Source organism: Rana temporaria, chromosome 1, assembly GCF_905171775.1.
Source record: "Rana temporaria chromosome 1, aRanTem1.1, whole genome shotgun sequence".
NCBI lineage: Eukaryota > Metazoa > Chordata > Amphibia > Anura > Ranidae > Rana > Rana temporaria.
Genome location: NC_053489.1, coordinates 523,562,811 through 523,582,996, shown reverse-complemented (window position 1 = coordinate 523,582,996; position 20,186 = coordinate 523,562,811). Strand labels below are relative to the sequence as shown.

General features: G+C 40.0%; 1 protein-coding gene across 3 annotated transcripts in view; it reads left to right on the top strand.

Moving 5' to 3' along the window:
* The window catches only part of LRBA (LPS responsive beige-like anchor protein), a 789,979-nt gene that overhangs the window by 706,733 nt on the left and 63,060 nt on the right, over positions 1-20,186 (top strand). For all 3 annotated transcript variants that reach the window (XM_040331890.1, XM_040331889.1, XM_040331891.1), the window contains 2 exons: positions 14,567-14,722; positions 16,972-17,139. In XM_040331890.1, coding sequence (XP_040187824.1) covers positions 14,567-14,722; positions 16,972-17,139 — 324 coding nt within the window. The remainder of the gene's footprint in view (positions 1-14,566; positions 14,723-16,971; positions 17,140-20,186) is intronic.

Sequence of the window (20,186 nt, the reverse complement as noted above, 5' to 3'; positions counted from 1 at the left end):
GCTTTATAGTCTTCCAATAAAGCAAAATATTTCTCTGTTATATACTATATTACACAATTAAAAGTTAGAATCTCAAATGAATCAGAAGCCTCTCTGCATTAATATGAGGCGGTCTTTTGGCCATAGGCTTCATGCCCTGTGCTGGTGAATTGAGATTGTACCTTCCTTATTAGATTTTCTGCAGATTTTTGTCTTCAGATTTACCAAAACCATATAATATGAGGTCAAACCTTAAGAGTTTTAATTTGTATGCAATCAGGCAGCTCCTTGCACTACATGGTTTTGGTAAATCTGAAGACAAAAATCTGCAGAAAATCTAATAGTGTGTATGGGGCTTAAGTTTTAGGGACTAGCTTAGAGGTTAGTTTAGTTTACTTTAACTATTGAAATTAAGGTTATTTAGAGGGAAATGTTAGCGGGCAGATATTTTGCCTTATGCCTCCCCCTTCTTCATCAACCTGCTGATAACCTAAAACATTTTCTTTTTCATTACGTACTTTTTACATTGTTTGCGGTGCGATTTGAGCCCATACAAAATGAATGGGCTCAAATCGCACTGCAAATAATTGCATATGATTTGAACAGGAATGCGGTGCAATTCCTGTCCGAATCGCATTCTGTTTCCCTCCATCGCTCCTGTGTAAACCCAGGCTTGTCAGAGTGACTTTAGCTTGGGTTCACAGAGAAGTGGTGCAGAAAACCGCATGCAATTCAGCCCTGAATTGCACTGCATTCCTGTTCAAATGTGATTTGTTTGCAGTGCGATTTGAGCCTATTCATACAAAATGAATGACCTCAAATCGCAACACAAAGCTATCGGTACTCTGTATTGGCGAGTACGTGACTGGAAGTATTGGCACTAGTACTCGCCGTCAAAAAAAAAAAAAATAGTATTGGTGCAACCCCAGTTATATAATATAAGTTGTTTACTGGCTATAAAACATAAATCACAAAAAATGTACCAATACTAATGCCCTTATTCATTACAATGGTACAATTCTGGTTGCTAGGGATTTCTGTACTACTTTCACTGTGTGCTGAATTTACGGAATAAGACTTTTTAGTGTAAATACCCTTTATTAATTGAATTGTATTAACATTAAATGTATGTGAAAAAAAAAAAAAACACAAGATATGGTTATTGTTCAATAATTTGAAATATTTTCTCCATTGTAGTACATTTCTCTAGAATGCATTGGGGTTTTTGTGAGCCTGTGAAGTATTGTCTCATTTGTGTCTGTCACGGCTGGCCCTTCCCCAGTGTGAGGAGTCAGGATGATGAGCAGTGAGATATGGTTTTATCCTCTTCAGAAGTGGAGAGCAGTCTTCCTGTGACTTATAGTGTGTTCTGTGACCGATGTTTACTGGCTGGAAATGGATGAGCCACAGTTCATTATCATTCACTGTGCTAGGCTTCCCTATCACTGAGTCCCCTGATAATATTCAAGTAAGAGCAGGAAAGCTCTGCTTTCTAGTGAAGAATAAAATATACACACTTTTTTCATGTGCAGTACTTCCAGAGACTGTGCCAACGGTAGAGGATTTATATTTGTGCATAATCATGAAGCTTTACTCTTATTTTACTTTTTTAATTCAAACTACACGTTTCAAAGAAAAGTTCCAATCAGTGTCTGACAGATATATTCTGCTGTATCATTTTACAAGCCCCATAATTAAAAAAAAAAAATTCCCAGTAGAACTAATTTCATACTGTCTTTACTACACTACTGTAACGTGGCTATTCTTCTATGAAGCGTTATTGTATCAGCACAAAATGTAATAATCCATGCAGCTATCGCACTGTTTTCAGTGCAAAGCCCTGTTTTTGGCTCCTTAAGCGCTGTACACATGGGCCGAATATCAGGCGGTATCAGTTCAATAGAAACCAGGAAACATTTTCCCTGTGTGTATGGCAGCCGCTCCGTTAGGAGCCTGACCGAATGTTCAATTCCTGTCAAAGGTTTATGACCCAAAAAAAGTCTACTGGCTGGAAGCGCTGACCTATGTGTTTTTTCAGGGGGGCGGTCCCCCTGTCAGAACACAGTAGCTCATTGGGGGAGATTGCTGAACTAACCTTGTATGGTTAGTACAGCGGCTCCGACAGAAGCTGACAGGGTTTTTTTGTTTAAAAAAATCGAATCGTTTCTGCATATACACTATGGCCCGGATTCACATACATTGGCGCATATTTATGCGGGCGTATCTTTTTTAGGCTACGCCGGCGTAGCGCAGAGCACCAAACACAGTAGTCACAAAGCACTCGCCCCAAAACTATGCTGGGTTTCCTCGGCGTAAGCCAGCATAGGTGGAAGTGGGCGTGAGCCATGCTAATGAGGCGTGACCCCATGTAAATGATGGACTGAGCGTTATATAGATACGAATAACGTACAGCGCCGATCCGTGGCCACATGTCAGTGCGCATGCTCAGAATCACGTCGAAACAACTGCCTAAGATACGTCGAATCACTGCCTACGACATGAACGTAACCTACGCCCAGCCCTATTTACATACTACTACGTAAACGACGTAAAATACGACGGCTGTTCCCTGGTCCATACCTTTGCATGAGTTGCGCCTCATAGATGGGGAATAACTATACACCGGACGTAAGCCTTACGCAAACCGGGTATATTATGCGCCGGGCGCAACTACGTTCGTGAATCGACGTGTCCCCCTGATTTGCATATTTGCAATGGGGCGGCCAGCGTAAATATGCGCCCACGATACTCCGGCGTAGGAAAGTTACGTCAGTCGGATGAAGCCTATTTTCAGGCGTATCTAGTTCTGTGGGCACAGCACACAGATACGACGGCGCATACTTGCACTTACGCGGCGTATATCGAGATACGTCGGCGTAAGTGCTTTGTGAATCCGGGCCTTCATGGCCAGAAGTTTTTGCAGACACTTGACTGTCACTCCTACAGTGCCTTGAAAAGGTATTCATACCCCTTGAATTTTTCCATATTTTGTCATGTTGTAACCAAAAACGTAAATGTATTTTATTGGGATTTTATGCCATAGACCAACACAAAGTGGCACGTAATTGTGAAGTGGAACTAAAATGATAAATGGTTTTCAATTTTTTTTTTACAAATATGTGAAAAGTGTGGCGTGCATTTGTATTCCAGACCCCTTTACTCTGATACCCCTAACTAAATTCTGGTGGAACCAATTGCCCTTAGAAGCCACCTAATTAGTAAATAGAGTCCACCCGTGTGTAATTAAATTTCAGTATAAATACAGCTGTTCTGTGAAGCCCTCCGAGGTTTTTAGAGAATAAATGGCATTGTGAAGGCCAAGGAACACACCATACAGGTCAGGGATAAAGTTGTGGAAAAGTTTAAAGCAGGGTTAGGTTAATAAAAATATCCCAAGCTTTAAACATCTCATGGAGCACTGTTCAATCCATCATCCGAAAATGGAAAGAGTATGGCAAAACCATAGACCTACCAAGACATGGCTGTCCACCTACACCGACAGGCCGGGCAAGGAGAGCATTAATCAGAGAAGCAGCCAAGAGGCCATGGTAACTCTGGAGGAGCTGCAGAGATCTACAGTTAGGTGGAAGAATTTGTCCAAAAGACAACTATAAGTCATGCACTCCACAAGCCTGGCCTTTATGGAAGAGTGGAGAGAAGAAAGTCATTCTTGAAAGAAAGCCATGAAAAGATCCCATTTGCAGTTTGCAAGAAGCCATGTGGGGGGCACAGCAAACATGTGGAAGAAGTTCCTCTGGTCAGATGAGACCAAAATTGATCTTTTTGGCCTAAAAGCAAAATGCTATGTGTAGCAGAAAACTAACACTGAACATCACCCTGAACACACCATCCCCACTGTGAAACATGGTGGTTTTCTTCCACAGGGACAGGAAAGCTGGTTGGAGTTGATGGGAAGATGGATGGAACCAAATACAGGGCAATCTTATAAGAAAACCTGTTAGAGTCTGCAAAAGAATTGACAGGAGCAGCCTGGATCTGGGGCATCTGTGTGACCATTTTCAAAGTTTAAACCAGAGTTTCATCCAAAATAGGAAGCTCCAATTGTCTGCCTCCTCCCTCCCTCCCTTCGCTGCCACATTTAGCACCTTTTGGGAGGGGGTGGGGCGGTAAATGGTTTTGACAGGTACCTTCTCCCCACTTCTGACTCAACCCCCCCCCCCCTTTTTTTCTTTTTTTTTCTTCCTAAAACCTAGATGTTTCTAGTCTATGCTTGAAGTGGAGACCTCATTTAATCAATTACAAAAAACATTTTAGCATATAATTGACTGATCTAGTACAAATACGGATTCGCTTAAGATGTTCTATTTTCACATGGAAGAAATGAACAGCCAGATGAGATGAAAATTATGGAATTTGCTGGCCAATCTGACATGGTTTAGGGAAAGGCGGAGATGGGGAATAAAGAACAGGGACAAGCCAATGTCACGAAGAAGCCCTTTTTATGTTAGGCTAGGCAAGAAGTAAATTAGCGCAGATGGTTCTGGAATATAACAAACTTGATGGCACCCACAGAGAAGAGAAGCATTTAGTTACTAAAGAATTTTGTGTTGAACAAGAAGGAATGAAGGAGTACTGATGCCGTAGCTCCTTTCATTTTTCTGGAGCATAAACATATCATTTTCCTTCATGTAACTCATGACTTCAACATAGTCTCGCTTTCATCTCTTATAAAACGTATTAACCTTGAGATGGGGAGTATTAGACATGTTTGTACATATGTATCCCCACTGCTACTTGATAACTAATGTGATGAAATGCAGACAATCAGGTCCAGCTCACCAACATAACTGCACTTTTCTTTTATACAGTACAGATTTCATAATGACAGACAATACTGTACTGTCTGTTTTTATGTTTGTGTGTGTGTATATATGTGTGTGTGTATAAAATTGTGTGTATATATATATATATATATATATATATATATATATATATATATATATACACACATACACACACCAGTGTTGCCAACCTACCAGATTGAAATTTACTGACACAACAGCCAAAATTTACTGGCACAGCCAAGTTTTTACTGGCATTTCCAAAAGTTACAACATTACAGTTTTAAGTGCAAATTAGAGTATTTAGGCTACAAACAAATGCAATATGCAATTAACAATACAATTTAAGGTAGATGATGAGGCAAAAAAACATATTTCTTATTTTATTTTCGATATAGTAAGGACCAGAAATTAGAATAGGCACACACATAAAATTGACTCTCACAGTGACACTGCCAACAGTGTCAGCAGATTGCACAGATGCGACCTCCCCAACATGACATGCCCCAGTGACAGTCTCTCTCCAAGCCAAGTGGTCCCTCCAGCCCACTCCAGTCTAAACGGCACTGACGGTTACCGGTTCCAGTCCCAGCCTGCATTGCTCTTATACCGAAGACCCACACACGAGGCTCTGGCCGCTACGTCTTGGCTCCATTGCACCATCACATCACACAACATGCTCAGGCACCACCTCCACCAGAGCCACCCGATCACACTGTAGCAGGCACCAGATGGTCTCAGCCAGCTCCGGACCAAGTCGAGCATCAAAAACATATTTTTTACTGGCAACCTTTTACTTTTACTGGCAGGAGCAAATTGCCTGTTTTTTACTGGCTGCCAGTAGAAATACTGACGGTTGGCAACACTGACACACACACACACACACACACACACTGAATATATAGTACTGGCCAAAAGGGATGTGTCTTGGATTGCAGGGTAGCATATCCTCTTTGTGTGGCATATACTGGACCACGAGCAAGGGTTAAAGAGTAACTCCACTTTTGTTGAGAAGAAAGTATTCCCCTTTGGGTGATTTAAGTACATTGCAACTATTTTAACCAACTTTGTAACAGATTCCTACATTTTGTTATTCTTATGCCGCGTCCACAAGACCGTTTTGTGGGTTATAAAAAATTACGTTTTTTTTAATGTCATTATAAACGATCGTGTGTGGGCTCCAGAGCATTTTTCACGATGTAAAAAATGGGCATTAAAAATTTGTTCTAATTTTTCACAACGTTTTTAACGTTGTCATTTTTAACGTCATAAAAAATGGTCGTGTGTGAGCTTTAACAAAATGAAAAAAACGCACATGCTCAGAAGCAAGTTATGAGACGGGAGCGCTCGTTCTGGTAAAACTAGCGTTCGTAATGGAGTAAGCACATTCATCATGCTGTAACAGACTGAAAAGCGCGAATCGTCTTTTACTACCAAAAAATCAGCAAAAGCAGCCCAAAGGGTGGCGCCATCCGAATGGAACTTCCCCTTTATAGTGCCGTCGTACGTCACCGCGCTTTGCTAGAGCATTTTTTTTTCACGATCGTGTGTAGGCAAGGCCGTTTTAACGATCGGGTTGAAAAAACGTTATTTCTAGACCAATAAAAATTTCATTTTTTACAACCGAAAAACGGTCGTGTGTACATGGCATAAGAAATAGCTGTTTGTTCTGTGTCCATGTACAAATAGAATGGAGGTGATTTTGCATATATCAATCAGGTGCTGCACTTGCAGTGCTTTAATGAGGAAAGTGGCATAGTCTGAACTCTGAATCTCTTTAGAAGTGATTTCTTTGAGAGTATCTCGCCAAAAAATGTAATTTTTGTTGAAGAGAATACCCAAAATATGACTTGTAGTTTAGTGCATACTTCTAGGAAAATCAGTAAGCCAATCACGCAAGCAGGGAATTACATTTCTGGAGAGGCTTTCTGTACACCATCTGTGTACGGAACACCTCCAGGTTGCCATATTGCATTTTACAGAAAATTACAGCACTGCAGATTTCAAAGAAAGGTTATTTCTAATTTCATTTAATTACAATATGACTTGTAGCAATTGTATATGCAATATTTTTTCTCCTAGGAAAGTGATGTTACCTGTTAAGGAAAGAGAGGGCTGAGAAGTATGTGGTGCCACAATGGTTGGTGTTTGCCCTGCTCATGTTTTAAATATGTTTCTTTTTTGTTTCTAAACCCCTCAAATATGACTTATCCAGTTACAGTGGCAGTAAAAAATATGTGAACCCCCTGGAATTAAAAAATGTTGACGTAATTTCCCCAAAAATGTGATCTAATTCTCATCTAAGTCACAACAATAAAAAATCTTGTGTGAGAAAGAAAATGTAGCGCTGTGATACCATAGAGACAATGATTTCTCTTGGAAAATGCTAAATCAATAATCACTGTACTGAAACAGTGATGTGATGCAAAAAAACATACAAATAACAATAATGAAATAAAAAATAAAGTGGTGTTGAAGAGGACACTATCAAAAATAATATAACACTAGAAAGTCCATCCAAAAACGGTGGGATGAATGGATGGTAGAATGACCACGTGGATCCTCAAAGAAAACAGGTCACTTTCTAAATGGAGATGAAATTGCGCTTACCAGAAAGCGTGGATCTGCCTGTCAGCGACAGTAGATCAATCAGGCATGAACACTCGCGCGGTGTACTCAGCTCGGCTTCCTCGAACTGGATCAAGGATGGAAGAGATCGTCAGTGGAGGGCCATGGATGCACGATGTCCCGGATGGATATCCTGATTATCCCAAGATGTCCACTCGTTGGTGGATAGGAAGGATAATGATAAACCCCTTGAGGGGTGAAATGGAGGACTCCAAACCGTATGTGGGGGAGAGAAGGAAAACACAGCCCCAATGGTGCAGGTCAAAAAGATTTTTGGGTTTTATTAGAATAAAACCAACAAATACAATAAAAGTGATCACAAATATAAAAAGGGCAATATGAGAAATGGTAAAAAAAAAACAGGGCCTACGTGTTTCGTCCTAGAGGGACTTCAACTGGGGCATCAACAAATAAAAAATCTCAATGTGCTTAGGCTGTTAACACAAAAAAACGAATTATATTGGAGCATATTTTTTTTTACAAAAGCTGACATCTGTAGATGATGTGGAGGCACTTCTGAAAACTTTTGAGAGGACAGCCGAACAAAAAGTATGGTCCTGAGACAAATGGGTTGTCCTAATTGCTCATTTCTTGTCAAGAAGCATATTAGGACCTCACTCCTGATGATGCTAGGGTTTGTGACCATGTGCAATATGAGATTCGGACCCATCTGAGGTGACAATGGCTGCAACTCTTAGACCTTAACAGGACAACAATTGATGGAGAGGTACATAATGGATCAGTATCTCTGGTCCCTGCTGGTCGTCCTACAATGGTGGATACGTATTGGAGGCCAGAAACTGCAGACCAAATAGTGTAAAGATATATGATAACGTAGAAGCTAATTACCCCTGCTACAAAGAATCAATTCTGACCCTTCAGGGGAGCAACCTGGGATCATCTGTGCACCAGAAGTAAAGACCCATACAGTGTTGGAGGTGTCGTACTTGGGCCATAATAGGGCACAGTGCCCATGACAAGAGGAGCCCATGCAGTGTGGTGCTCTAAAGAGTCTTTCTCTCTTTGCACAAGAAGCCTGTACCACACACACCCTTTCAGGTGGGGGGCCCTTTTTGAATGCACTGTGGTCATCAACAAGATTTCATTCACGGCTCTACTGAACTTGGGAAGTATAGTAACCCTAGTACAATATACCTTGGTTGGTGGGACCTATGATCAAGACACTTTGGGTCATCTTCATCAATAGAAAGGTACCTGGACTTCCGACTGGTGTCTGTCTATTAGTGGCTCCTGTGAAACTGTTGAACACAAGGTTGGACTGGTAAGAAATCTGGTACTCCCTGTAATAGTTTGATGTGACTTTCAAAGATTTTTTGGGGAAGGGGGGTTGGTGGTCTGACTAGATGGGTAGAACAGACCTCAAACCTTCAGAAAACATTATAGATATGTCTGATGATGATTTATGTGACATTGAGTATGATTAATGGCTGCTGTCACATCTGCTCTTTGCACTTCAAGCTAAATACAGGACATGTTTTGAGTGATACTATTATTTTAAATACCGTATTTATCAGCGTATAACATGCACCCTAACTTTAAGAGGGAAGTTTCAGAAAAAAAAACTTTCCACAGCCCCCTGCGTATAACACGCAGGCACAGTTTACCCTCTATTTTCAGGGTAAAAAAGTGAGTGTTATACGCCAATAAATACAGTAAATGCTTTACATTGTTACTGATACCCGCACCCTTGATGTTTTTATCTTGCTTTTCGTGGAGACCGGGAATCCCATTTGTTCAAATTTATTATGAAAATAGGGGAATTACCATGACTCCAAGTGTGCTTGAGACATGGAGGAAGAAAAGTGCCTTGGGTATATTGTAGGAAGGGGTATGGTGAAGCCCTAAGTCAGCAAGGTAGAGGCTTATACAGTCTTGGCCTTGTTTCCTCACCAAAAAGCAGATGTGTGTATTCCTGGGCTTAATGAGGTTCTACAGACCGTTTGTGCCTAATTTTGCCATGCTGGAAACACTGTTGACCGATTAAACCCATGTTAGGATGTCAGTCATGATCAAGTGGAATGCAGATGCTTAAAAGGCCTTCTTGGAGCACAAGTCAGCACTGTGCCAACATCATGTCCTAATCGTTTCCAAGATCTCAAAATAATTTTTCATTCACAGGAGATCAGGGCAGGGTTGCCAACTTTCAGTAAATTTACAAACAGTTTATAAAATCTGTACTTTTTTCATCTGTCCTTGAACGTCCATTACGGACATGTAGGCTGCATGTCCGTAACTGACATTCATGGACAGATGCAACAATTATGGATTTTACAAACTGTTCGTAAATTTACTGAAAGTTGGCAACCCTGGATCAGGGTCAAGGAGCATTCCTTGGTCTTTCTCAGTCAGAAGTTTAATTGCGGCTGAAAACATGTCATGTGGTAGAACAATGTTTGGCTATTATGTAGGCCTTGGTCTTACATAGATACATAGTAGGTGAGGTTGAAAAGAGACACAAGTTCATCAAGTCTAACCTATACTTGCTCCAGTACTACCTATTGAGAAGGACATTCTGGATGGTAGTCAACCATGCTCTGTTAACATGAAACAAATAGAATAAAGGGGGCAAATGCCGCCTGGAAAGCACAATTGTTCCTGGCCAGAGTCCCAGTTTGTGGTGGAGCATAGACCTGGTAAAAATCACCACAATGATTATGCTCTTTCCCGGGTCGATTGTTTTGGCTCCAATGACATGGACACCTTCTATGAGTTGAGGCTGAGCCAGGGGATACATACTAGTTAAAAGGCATGCATCTTAGATAGCAGGTATATACATTCACCAGCCACCTGGTACACCTGCTCAATTTCTTGGTAACACAAATTGCTAATCAGCCAATCACATGGCAGCAACTCCTTGCATTTAGGCATGTAGAGGTGGTGAAGACAATTTACCGAAGCTCAAACCAAGCATCAGAATGGGGAAGAAAGGGTATTTAAGTGACTTCTGAACATGGCATGGTTGTTGGTGCAAGACAGGCTGGTCTGAGTATTTAAAAAAAAACTGCTGATCTACTGGTATTTTCACACCCACAACCATCTCTAGGGTTTACAGAGAATGGTCTGAAAAAGAGAAAATATCCAGGGAGCAGCAATTCTGTGGACGAAAATGCCTTGTTGATGTCAGAGGATAATAGGCAGACTGGTTCGAGATGATAGAAATGCAACATTACAATTAATGCCTTACAACCAAGGCATGCAGAATACCATCTCTGAACACACAACACATCAAATCTTGAAGCAGATGGGCTACAGCAGCAGAAGACCACACAGGGTGCCACTCCTGTCAGCTGAGAAAAAGAAACCGAGGCTATAATTCGCACAGGCTCACCAAAATTGGACAAAGAAGATTGGAAAAACGTTGCCTGGTCTAATGAGTCCTGGAGCATGGATCCATCCTGCCTTGTATTAACAGTTCAGGCTGGTGGTGTAATAGTGTGGGGGATATTTCCTTTGCGCACTTTGGGCTCCTTAGTACCAATTGAGCATAGTTTACACACCATGGCCTACCTGAGTATTGTTTCTGACCATGTCCATCCCATTATGACTACAGTGTACTCATCTTCTGATGGCTACTTCCAGCAGGATAATGCAGCATGTTACAAAGCCCAAATCATCTCAAACTGGTTTTGTTGAACATGACAATGAGTTCACTGCACTCCAATGGCCTCCACAGTCACCAGATCTCAATCCAATAGAGCATATTTGGTGTTTTGGCCCTTACAGAGACACAGTAAGGATGAAAGGACAGGGCTGGTAAATAGGAAATAGAAAGGGTTTGTTGAGGGTGATGGGGGAGGGTACCTGTGTGTTGGACCCTGTGGTCCCACAGCATTTGGTCTGTTTTGCTGAAGTTTTATGGACTGAAAAATAGCATGTTTCCATTTCTTGGGCTTGTGTTAACCAAAAAATTAGCATGAATTTTTCTTTGTGGGAAAATGCATTTTTGTTCTGCTGCTGACAAGCTTTTTGAGTTTAAAGGCCTCTCTCCCACCCACCTCTAATTCATCTTGTTTGGCCCTTTTCCCCTTAGCTTTTGAAGCCAGATATACCAAGTTTCCAGGTCCCACACTGCTGCTGTTTCCAGTTGGGGGACCCGCTGATTCAGCAGTGAGATGCCCACCCGAGGTTGCTGGTCCCCTCTATTCCCCCACAAGAAACTCAGACGGGTGAAAATGGGCAATTAATAGGGTCATTGATAAATTTAGCAAAACCACCTTTAATACAACAGCCTCCAAAATAATCACAGAATAGTTGCACGCTATTGTTTTTGCATCATGTTCCCATATTCCAGGATGTTCATGCTCACATGCACACACACCTAAACAAATTAAGGAGTGGTTAAAGTCAAATTTTCACATGTTGCTGGTCTCAAGGAAAATAATGTGGCAAAATGTTTCTAGACCCAGAGTTATATAATAGCATTGTAAGACTGTTGTTTTAAAGCACACTATTCACACACCACTATGTATACGTAAATATACATATTCGTGCAGCATCCAATCAGATTTTTGTTTATATAATAATTTTGCTGAACATTGAAATCTCATTGGTCACAAAGGGGTTACTGCTCTTTAATATTTGCTGTATTATGTGAGTTAGCCCATGTTCAGCGTAAATATTCCTACTGTATGTCATAGGTAAGAAAAGAAACAGTCATTTTTCTTTTGCAGGAGTTTTAGTGTGATTTGGTCTGTTTACAGCTGAATAATAGTTTTAGAACTTCAGAAGGAAAAAAAATGACTTGTAGAAGAAAACAGTCGTAATGCTGTCGCTCAGATTCTCAGAGCTATGATCCAAATCCCTGGCTAGAATAAACTACAATACTGACTTGTTTACCCACCAGGGGAACACATTATTGCCTCGTAAAGAAACACAACAGTCCTTATTATTCGCAGGGCATCTAAAACATAGCTCAAGGCAGCAACTTTATGGTTATATCAACCCACATTATTTTTGCTGGATTATGGCACACGTATCCTTAGGGTGAACCACTGAATGTCAAGTAGTTAAACTCAGTTTTAAGAGAGAATATGTAGATCTGATGCATAAAGTGTGCAATGTTGGTCCCTCTGTAGGTTGGCACAGTAATGCTTTTGTGTATTTATTCACAGTTTCATGTTTCATTGGTTTAGGCAGCAGGCAAATATTAACATCATACCATTAATAAACTCCAACTGAGCCCATCTGTGTACCTCCGCATCTGTGGTTTTATGTGGTGCACATAACACTACAAATAGTTGCAGGTGTGGAACTTTTTCATTCTTCTAATGATTGTGGGCTAGGCTTGTTCCTTGAAAACATAATTTTACCCAGCTGTACACCTATTGGAAAGCAAGGTTATTGTTGGCTCAGGGAATTTTTTTTTCTATTTTAAATTTTGTATGCAGCTGCCCTGCAATGTACAAAAGATACCTGTGATGAATTTTCACAATGCTGTCTCCTAAGCTTGGTGATTAGAAAGACATAACTGCAAACTATTTTAATAAATAGTTCATAGGTGCCTTGAGGTTCTTGATCCATAAATAGTCCTCGTCAATGATCTATATTAGTTCTATTATCACACAGGAGAATATTTACAACTATCTCTCTCCCTTATACTACTGCAAATCTGCAAGGGTTGTAAAGTATGCAAGAGTTTACTACAACCACATGTGTTCTCTTACTTTTTAGGTTCTGTGCTAAAGATAATTGCACATATCAAGAAAATGATTCAAAGTTTACTTGATATTTATATGCATACAAACATAGGTCCACTCCCCAGGCTAGATGATAAATGCCAGATGAAAGGGGCAAAGCAAGCTTGTCTGCCCATATTAGAGACTTCCATATGACTGACACAAGATTCACTACTTGATTGGTGACTCTCATTAAGTTGAGGTAGAAGGTTCTGACATGAGATGACCTATCAATCCAACTTTTCTCTGTCATTCACATAACTCTAAAAGATAGGAAAACTTGATACGTGTAGCCACCATTTTTATACAGCTTGTGGAAGTGCAATAACCTATGCACCATCAGGGGCGGACTGACAACTTATAGGGCCCCTGGGCAATAGGAGATTATGGGTCCCCTGGGCAATAGGAGATTATAGGGCCCCCAGGCAATAGGAGATTATGGGGCCACACAGTATACACACACACATACAGTATACATAAACCGTATACACAAACGGACACACACAGTATACATACACACAAAATACACATAAACACAGAAAAGGTACTGGAGAGGCAGGGCAGCTTTAAACTTGGGATTTTTTTTAAAACACCGATTTTTACTTACTGTCCCTGGTCTTACTGAGGCTGGCAACCCTGATGGGGCCCTCGGGCAGTGCCTGAGTGCTGGAATGGTCAGTCCGCCCCTGTGCACCATCATATATTAATGATGAGTATTATGTATGTACTGGATAAAATGTCTGCTATAAGATAAACTTCTACACCATAACATTACAAATTCAAACAGTATTTACAGATATCTAGTTATTAGGAAGATCTCTTTTCCCTTTTCCATTTCTGTTGTATACTATGTGATCTTGTAACCTAGTAGAAAGTGTTTGTGTACAGAGTTACAGTTGTAGTCTTCCTGTTACAGTAGTTTTTACACATGAGCTTGCCTTGTTCAGCAGTAAATTTTTCGCAGCCCAAGAATTGCTCATAGGAGACATGTCTGCAAATCCTGGCCAAGTAAAAGTAGCAAGCAGTGTTTTATTACCAATAGCGTGGTTTGAAGAGTGGGTGGAATTGTATGTAGAGGAAGGATTAGAATAGTCTTCAGTTACAGTTTCTGACCTGCACTGGAACCATTTCTGGCCTTTCCTACAGTATATTTATCAGCAATGTGCTACAACCCTGTTTAGTGGTGCCCACATAATGATGATGCAAGACAAACCATGCAAATAACTTGCTCTATATCAGCTTAATTGGGAGGGATTCTGTCTCTGCCTTTATAGCTACAAAGCCTGACTTGTATAGATGATGTGAATGCATATTACCTGTCAAGAAGGCCATGTGCTGAATATGGCATTGGGTTGCCCTGCAAGTTAATTATAGATTGTATAGTTTATAAAGTAAAATTATTTCACAATAGAATTAAAGTTTGTTAATATATTTTCTGTTTTTTATTTCTAATCTCTGTAGCAAACAACACAGGAATGCACAGGCGACAAATCTCTGACCTTTTAGACCAAAGCATCCAGGTGCATTCTCAGTGTTTTGTCATAACAGCGGACAACCGGTTCATTTTAGTCTGCGGCTTTTGGGACAAAAGTTTCCGTGTTTATTCTACTGACACGGGTGAGTTTGGTTTACATTGATATTTACCTCCTTGTACAAAATTAATATGCATGCATAGATTGATAATCTTGACCAAACTGTTTGGGTGACCTGGGTCACCTTCGTCTATCACCATAGAGAGAGGAGAAAAAAAGTCTTACCATGGGAAATTACGTTCTGTGGGATTTTGTTTTGTTTTTAAAAATTGTTTATGCATTGTAAATATTGTATACAGTATCTTATGTGGTATAATAAGACTTCATTGACATTTTAATTTAAAAAGGACGCCCAAAATAAAGCTCATTGTACCTGTTCTCATTTTCCTTGACTTTTAGCTCTTTTACCCCACCATCGGGCTAAATTGCATAACACAAAATCAGTCAAAATACAAGGTCATGGTGACAGTTTACAACACTGCCCTATGTTTGTGTGTGCGCTAAGAAAAAAAAGAATTAGACAAGTTATCACAGTGTGTTGGAAGGATAGGAATAAAATGTGTGCTATGTGGACGAGCTTTAGGCCCCGTACACACGACCGAACATGTCCGATGAAACTGGTCCGCGGACAGGTTTCCTGGCCTAGCGGACAGGTTTCCAGCGGACAAAAGATTCTTAGCATGCTAAGAAACTTGTCCGCTGAAAACCTGTCCGCCGGACATGTCCGCTGGTTAGTATATATATATTTAATCACTCATATAAAATCTGTAAAAATGTAAAAAAGGAAACTAGACTATCTTCTGTTTGGGAGTTAAATTATGCTTTACAGACTGTAGTATATGCAGTTAGTTAAGATCAGACTTGGTACTTTTATTCTTCTGTACAGGTCGGTATGACTGAATAACTAAAAATTGCTAAATGCATCTCAGACGGCCATGTATTCTAATGAAGTTTGCTTCCATTTTTTTTTTACTTTGAATATGTTTGAAATTATTATTATGCCATCCTAGTGTAGCAGTGTATTGGAAATATGGTTTTGGTTGCAAATTTTACTTGCTTGGCTAAATGCATTCTTAAAAAAATGGCAGATATGTTTTGAAGTCTCTTACCATATTCATCTCGACATGTGGGACACGGGATTAACACGTCTGTGAAAGCTGTTAGAAAAGAAACTCTACCGTGTGTTTCTGATTGTTTAATGGTCCCAGCTCTTTCTAAATTCCAGGGTTTTTCCCCCTCCCTCCACAGTTTGGTTGGAGCCATACACATTTTAGCCTTTTTGTGACAGTCTGCATCCTCAGAGATCACTTAGAGTATGGAGAGTATACTTTTGCTCGGTCTGTCTGTGAGCTTGAGGAACAGGGCAAACACATGCACAATCCATGTAATGTATAGCAGTTCAGGGCAATAAGTGTTCTACTCGATTATATTCTATCACTTCTGGATGAAGGGGCCCTTTTCTTTTTAGCATTCCTTGTTTTGTTTTTATACTTGTAACAGGAAATTCTTGTGGCATAAATCATTATTTTTTTTCTTAACGGGGCGAATACTGAAAAGGCATCATAAACCCTCTCCTGGCAGGGGGAATTATTTTCAGGCGGCCTTTTATATCCAGCAGTGCTAAGTGCCTGCGTCTGTTTTCCTTTTTCTCCTTTATTTCGTTTTATTTGCAACAGCGCTGTCAAATAAAACTGCATAACAAGAAAATGTGTTCTGTCAAAAAAGGGGAAATCCCAGTGCTTGAGTTAATGCAATATTTTCTGTATTGGCATAAGTGCTTGTCCAATAGAAAAGAAATACAGAGGCAAAAAAAACAGTGGAGGGAATCGCAATAACATATTGTTAATTTAAATGAATAGTTTTTTATGCTATAAAATTGTAGATTTTTGTAAATATCATGGGGACCACTAGACCAACACCTGCACAGCAACATTAATAATTGGCCTGTTCTACAGCTTTAGAGCATATTGCTCTGTAATAGTTGTTTTAGGCTGCAGTAACCTGACTACTGTCAATAATTGTCTATGGGATAATGGGTTGAAATGAATAGATGAAAAAGATTGTGAAAGGGAGGGAAGCCCTGTGTTGGGAAATTTAAATCCTTGCCAAATCATCTTCAATTTAAACATGTATGATTTTTTTACATGAATTTTCTCTATTTGCATTACTTCTAAAGATGACATAGCTTATATAGTCCTGAAACTCGGCAGTAAGTGTAATTTCCTTCAGTGTTTATTTTTTTTAACTATGTGTCTTGATAGCAGTGACTAATTGCTTTATTTTGTATGAATTTGTTACTTTTGAATAATTTATTAAATATTGTTATGGTTACAGGAAAACTGACTCAGGTGGTGTTTGGACACTGGGATGTTGTGACTTGCCTGGCTCGATCAGAGTCATATATTGGAGGCGACTGTTACATTCTCTCAGGATCACGGGATGCTACGCTGCTGCTGTGGTACTGGAATGGAAAAAACAATGGCATTGGAGACAATCCAAACAGTAAGATTTTTTTTTCTATCTTTATGAATCAATTTAACCACTTCACCACGTGAAGGTTCTACCCACTTCATGACTAGGCCATTTTTTGTAATACAGCACTGCATTGGTTTAACTGACAATTGGGCGGTCGTGCGACATTGTACCCAAATAAATTTTATGTCCCTTTTTTTCCCCCACAGTCAGAGCTTTCTTTTGGTGGTATTTAAAAAAAAAAAAATTACTTTCTGCTATAAAACATATACAATAAATTGTAAAACATCTAATTTCTTCATCAATTTAGGGCAATATGTATTATGCTACATATTTTTGGTAAAAAGAAAAACCCCCTTAAGCGTATATTGATTGGTTTGAGCAAAAGTTATTATGTCTACAAACCATGGGATATTTTTATGGAATTTTTATTTTTACCAGTGACACTAATACAGTGATCAGTGCTAAAAAAAAAAAATGCACGGTTACTGTACTAATGACAGTGGCAGGGAAGGGGTTAACATCAGTGACGATCAAAGGGTTAAGTGTGTTCCCCATGAGTGCTTTCTAACTGTGTGGGGGATGGCCTAACTAGAGGAAAAGAGAGATCTGTGTTTCTGCTTAGCAGGAACACAAGATTTCCATCTTCCTCTCTGACAGAATGGCGGTCTGCTTTGTTTGCACAGTTCTGCCTCTCCTGTCAACGATCGGCAGGACCTGCTGATTTGCTCCCACTGTGTCCAATCACAGTGTGAGTTGGTCACGGCAGGGCGTGCCCCAGACCCGGAAGAGACAATAACGTACAGGTACGTTGTTTGGCACAGCCTGTATAAAAAAAAAAAAAAATGAGAGTTTGTAGCTTATCTTAATTTTTGCAACAAGCTCCAAGCAGTAACTAATAAGAGGCAAGATAGACTGTGCTTTAGACTAAATGGCTAGCTCTTCTCTTGTTCAGAGCTCCATCTGAGGCATCAGGAAACCGCTTCTTCTTAAGCAGACCGTACACAGAACCGTAGGTCCCAGTGTGAGGCAAACACTCCTCACTTCAAATAGGGTACATACTCCTTGTACGGTTTTCAGGGTCTGATGCAGCCAGCGGAGGAGGGGCAGGTAAGAAAAGCGGGAGCTTCCACTATTGGGAGGAGCTCCGCTTTAACAAACAATTAGTAGGTCCATCCAGTGGCATTATCCACAATACACTATATTACCAAAGGTATTGGGATGCCTGACTTTACATGCACATGAACTTTAATGGCATCCTAGTCTTAGTCCGTTGGGTTTAATATTGAATTGGCCCACCATTTGCAGCTATTACAGCTTCAACTCTTCTGGGAAGGCTGTCCACAAGGTTTAGGGGTGTGTCTATGGGAATGTTTGTCCATTCTTCCAGAAGTGCATTTGTGAGGCCAGGCACTGATGTTGGATGAGAAGGCCTCTCTCACAGTCTCCTCTCTAATTCATCCCAAATGTGTTCTATCATGTTAAGGTCAGGACTTTGCAGGCCATTCAAGTTCTTCCACCCCAAACTTGCTTGTGCACTGGTCCAAATCATTTAGTAGAGGAGGAATTATGGTGTGGGGTTGTTTTTAGGGGGTTGGGGTTGGGCCCCTAGTTCCAGTGAAGGGAACTCTTAAGGCGTCAGCATACCAAGAATTTTTTTGAAAATGTCATGCTCCCAACTTTGTGGGAACATTTTGGAGATGGCCACCTTCTGTTCCAACATGACTGTGCGCAAAGCATGGTCCATGAAGACATGGATGAGTGAGTTTGGGATGGAGGAACTTGACTGGCCTGCACAGAGTCCTGACTTCAACCCGATCGAGTACCTTTGGTATAAATTAGAGCAGAGACTGCGAGCCAGGCCCTCTCTTCCACATCAGTGCCTGATCTCACAAATGCACTTCTGGAAGAATGGTCAAACACTGCCTTGTGGACGGCCTTCCTAGAACAGTTGAAGCTATTATAGCTGCAAAATGTGGGTCATCTCCATATTGAACCCTATGGACTAAGACTGGGATGCCACAAAGTCAGGCATCCCAATAATTTTGGTAATATAGTGTAGTGTAAAATGATTTAACCTACACCAAGTTTTGTTGTCGGAAAATTTGAGAACCAGCTCTCAAATTTTTGTTTTCGGAAATTCCGACGGCAAATATCCAATGGAGCCTACACACGGTCGGTCGGAATTTCTGACAACAAGCTCCTATTAAAACATTTGTTGTCAGAAATTCAGACCGTGTGTAAGCGGCATTGGGCTTTTTGGTATTTGAGTGGCTCCAGAAAAGGTATATATTTCAGTCTTTTGATGCTTTTATCCAAGCATGGTTGTTGGCATACCTTTTACCTTAATATTTGAAAATAGGTCAACTTCAAATCCTCTTGTACCCATATATTATTTACACATACAAATTATGTTCTTTTCATTTTCAGCTGTGCTTTTAAATATTTTAACTTTTTCTTTCCTTTTTTATGGAGTCTTGCAATTTCAAGTGTAAATTATTGCCAACAAATACCCTCTCCTTTCTGCTTTTGCATGATTCCTCCTACACGAAGCTGCTTTAAAAATATTTTGAAGTATGATGGATAATTCACTTAAAGGTGATCTTCAGAGGAAGAACAAACATTTCTTGGTACTGCCTGCCTTAGTATATCACGATCCTCCTCTTATTGTCTGTCTGGATAATGAGAGTTCCAAATCTCTGAAGTCTTCCTTTGATTATTCACATTATAAAAGACAGCCACATTATTTCACAAACGTTGCTATCTCATAGGATTTTTAAAAATGTTCATATTCTTTTTTTTTTTTTTTTTTTTTTTTTTTTAAGCTGTTTTGTAAAAAATTTTTTTTTTTTTTTTTAAGCTGTTTTGTAAAAAATTTGTTAATACAGGTTTACATTGGAATCTGGTTTACATTATTTCACTCTTGTGTTACTTTGTGCTTTAATTTTTATGTTTGATATGTCTACAGTCTTATTTACTGGAACTACATGTTCTTCACATGACACTTTAGTGTCATTTAATAGCATAAAAATATATGAAACATTTGTGTTAAAAAAGAAAACTGTGGCAGAGGGATG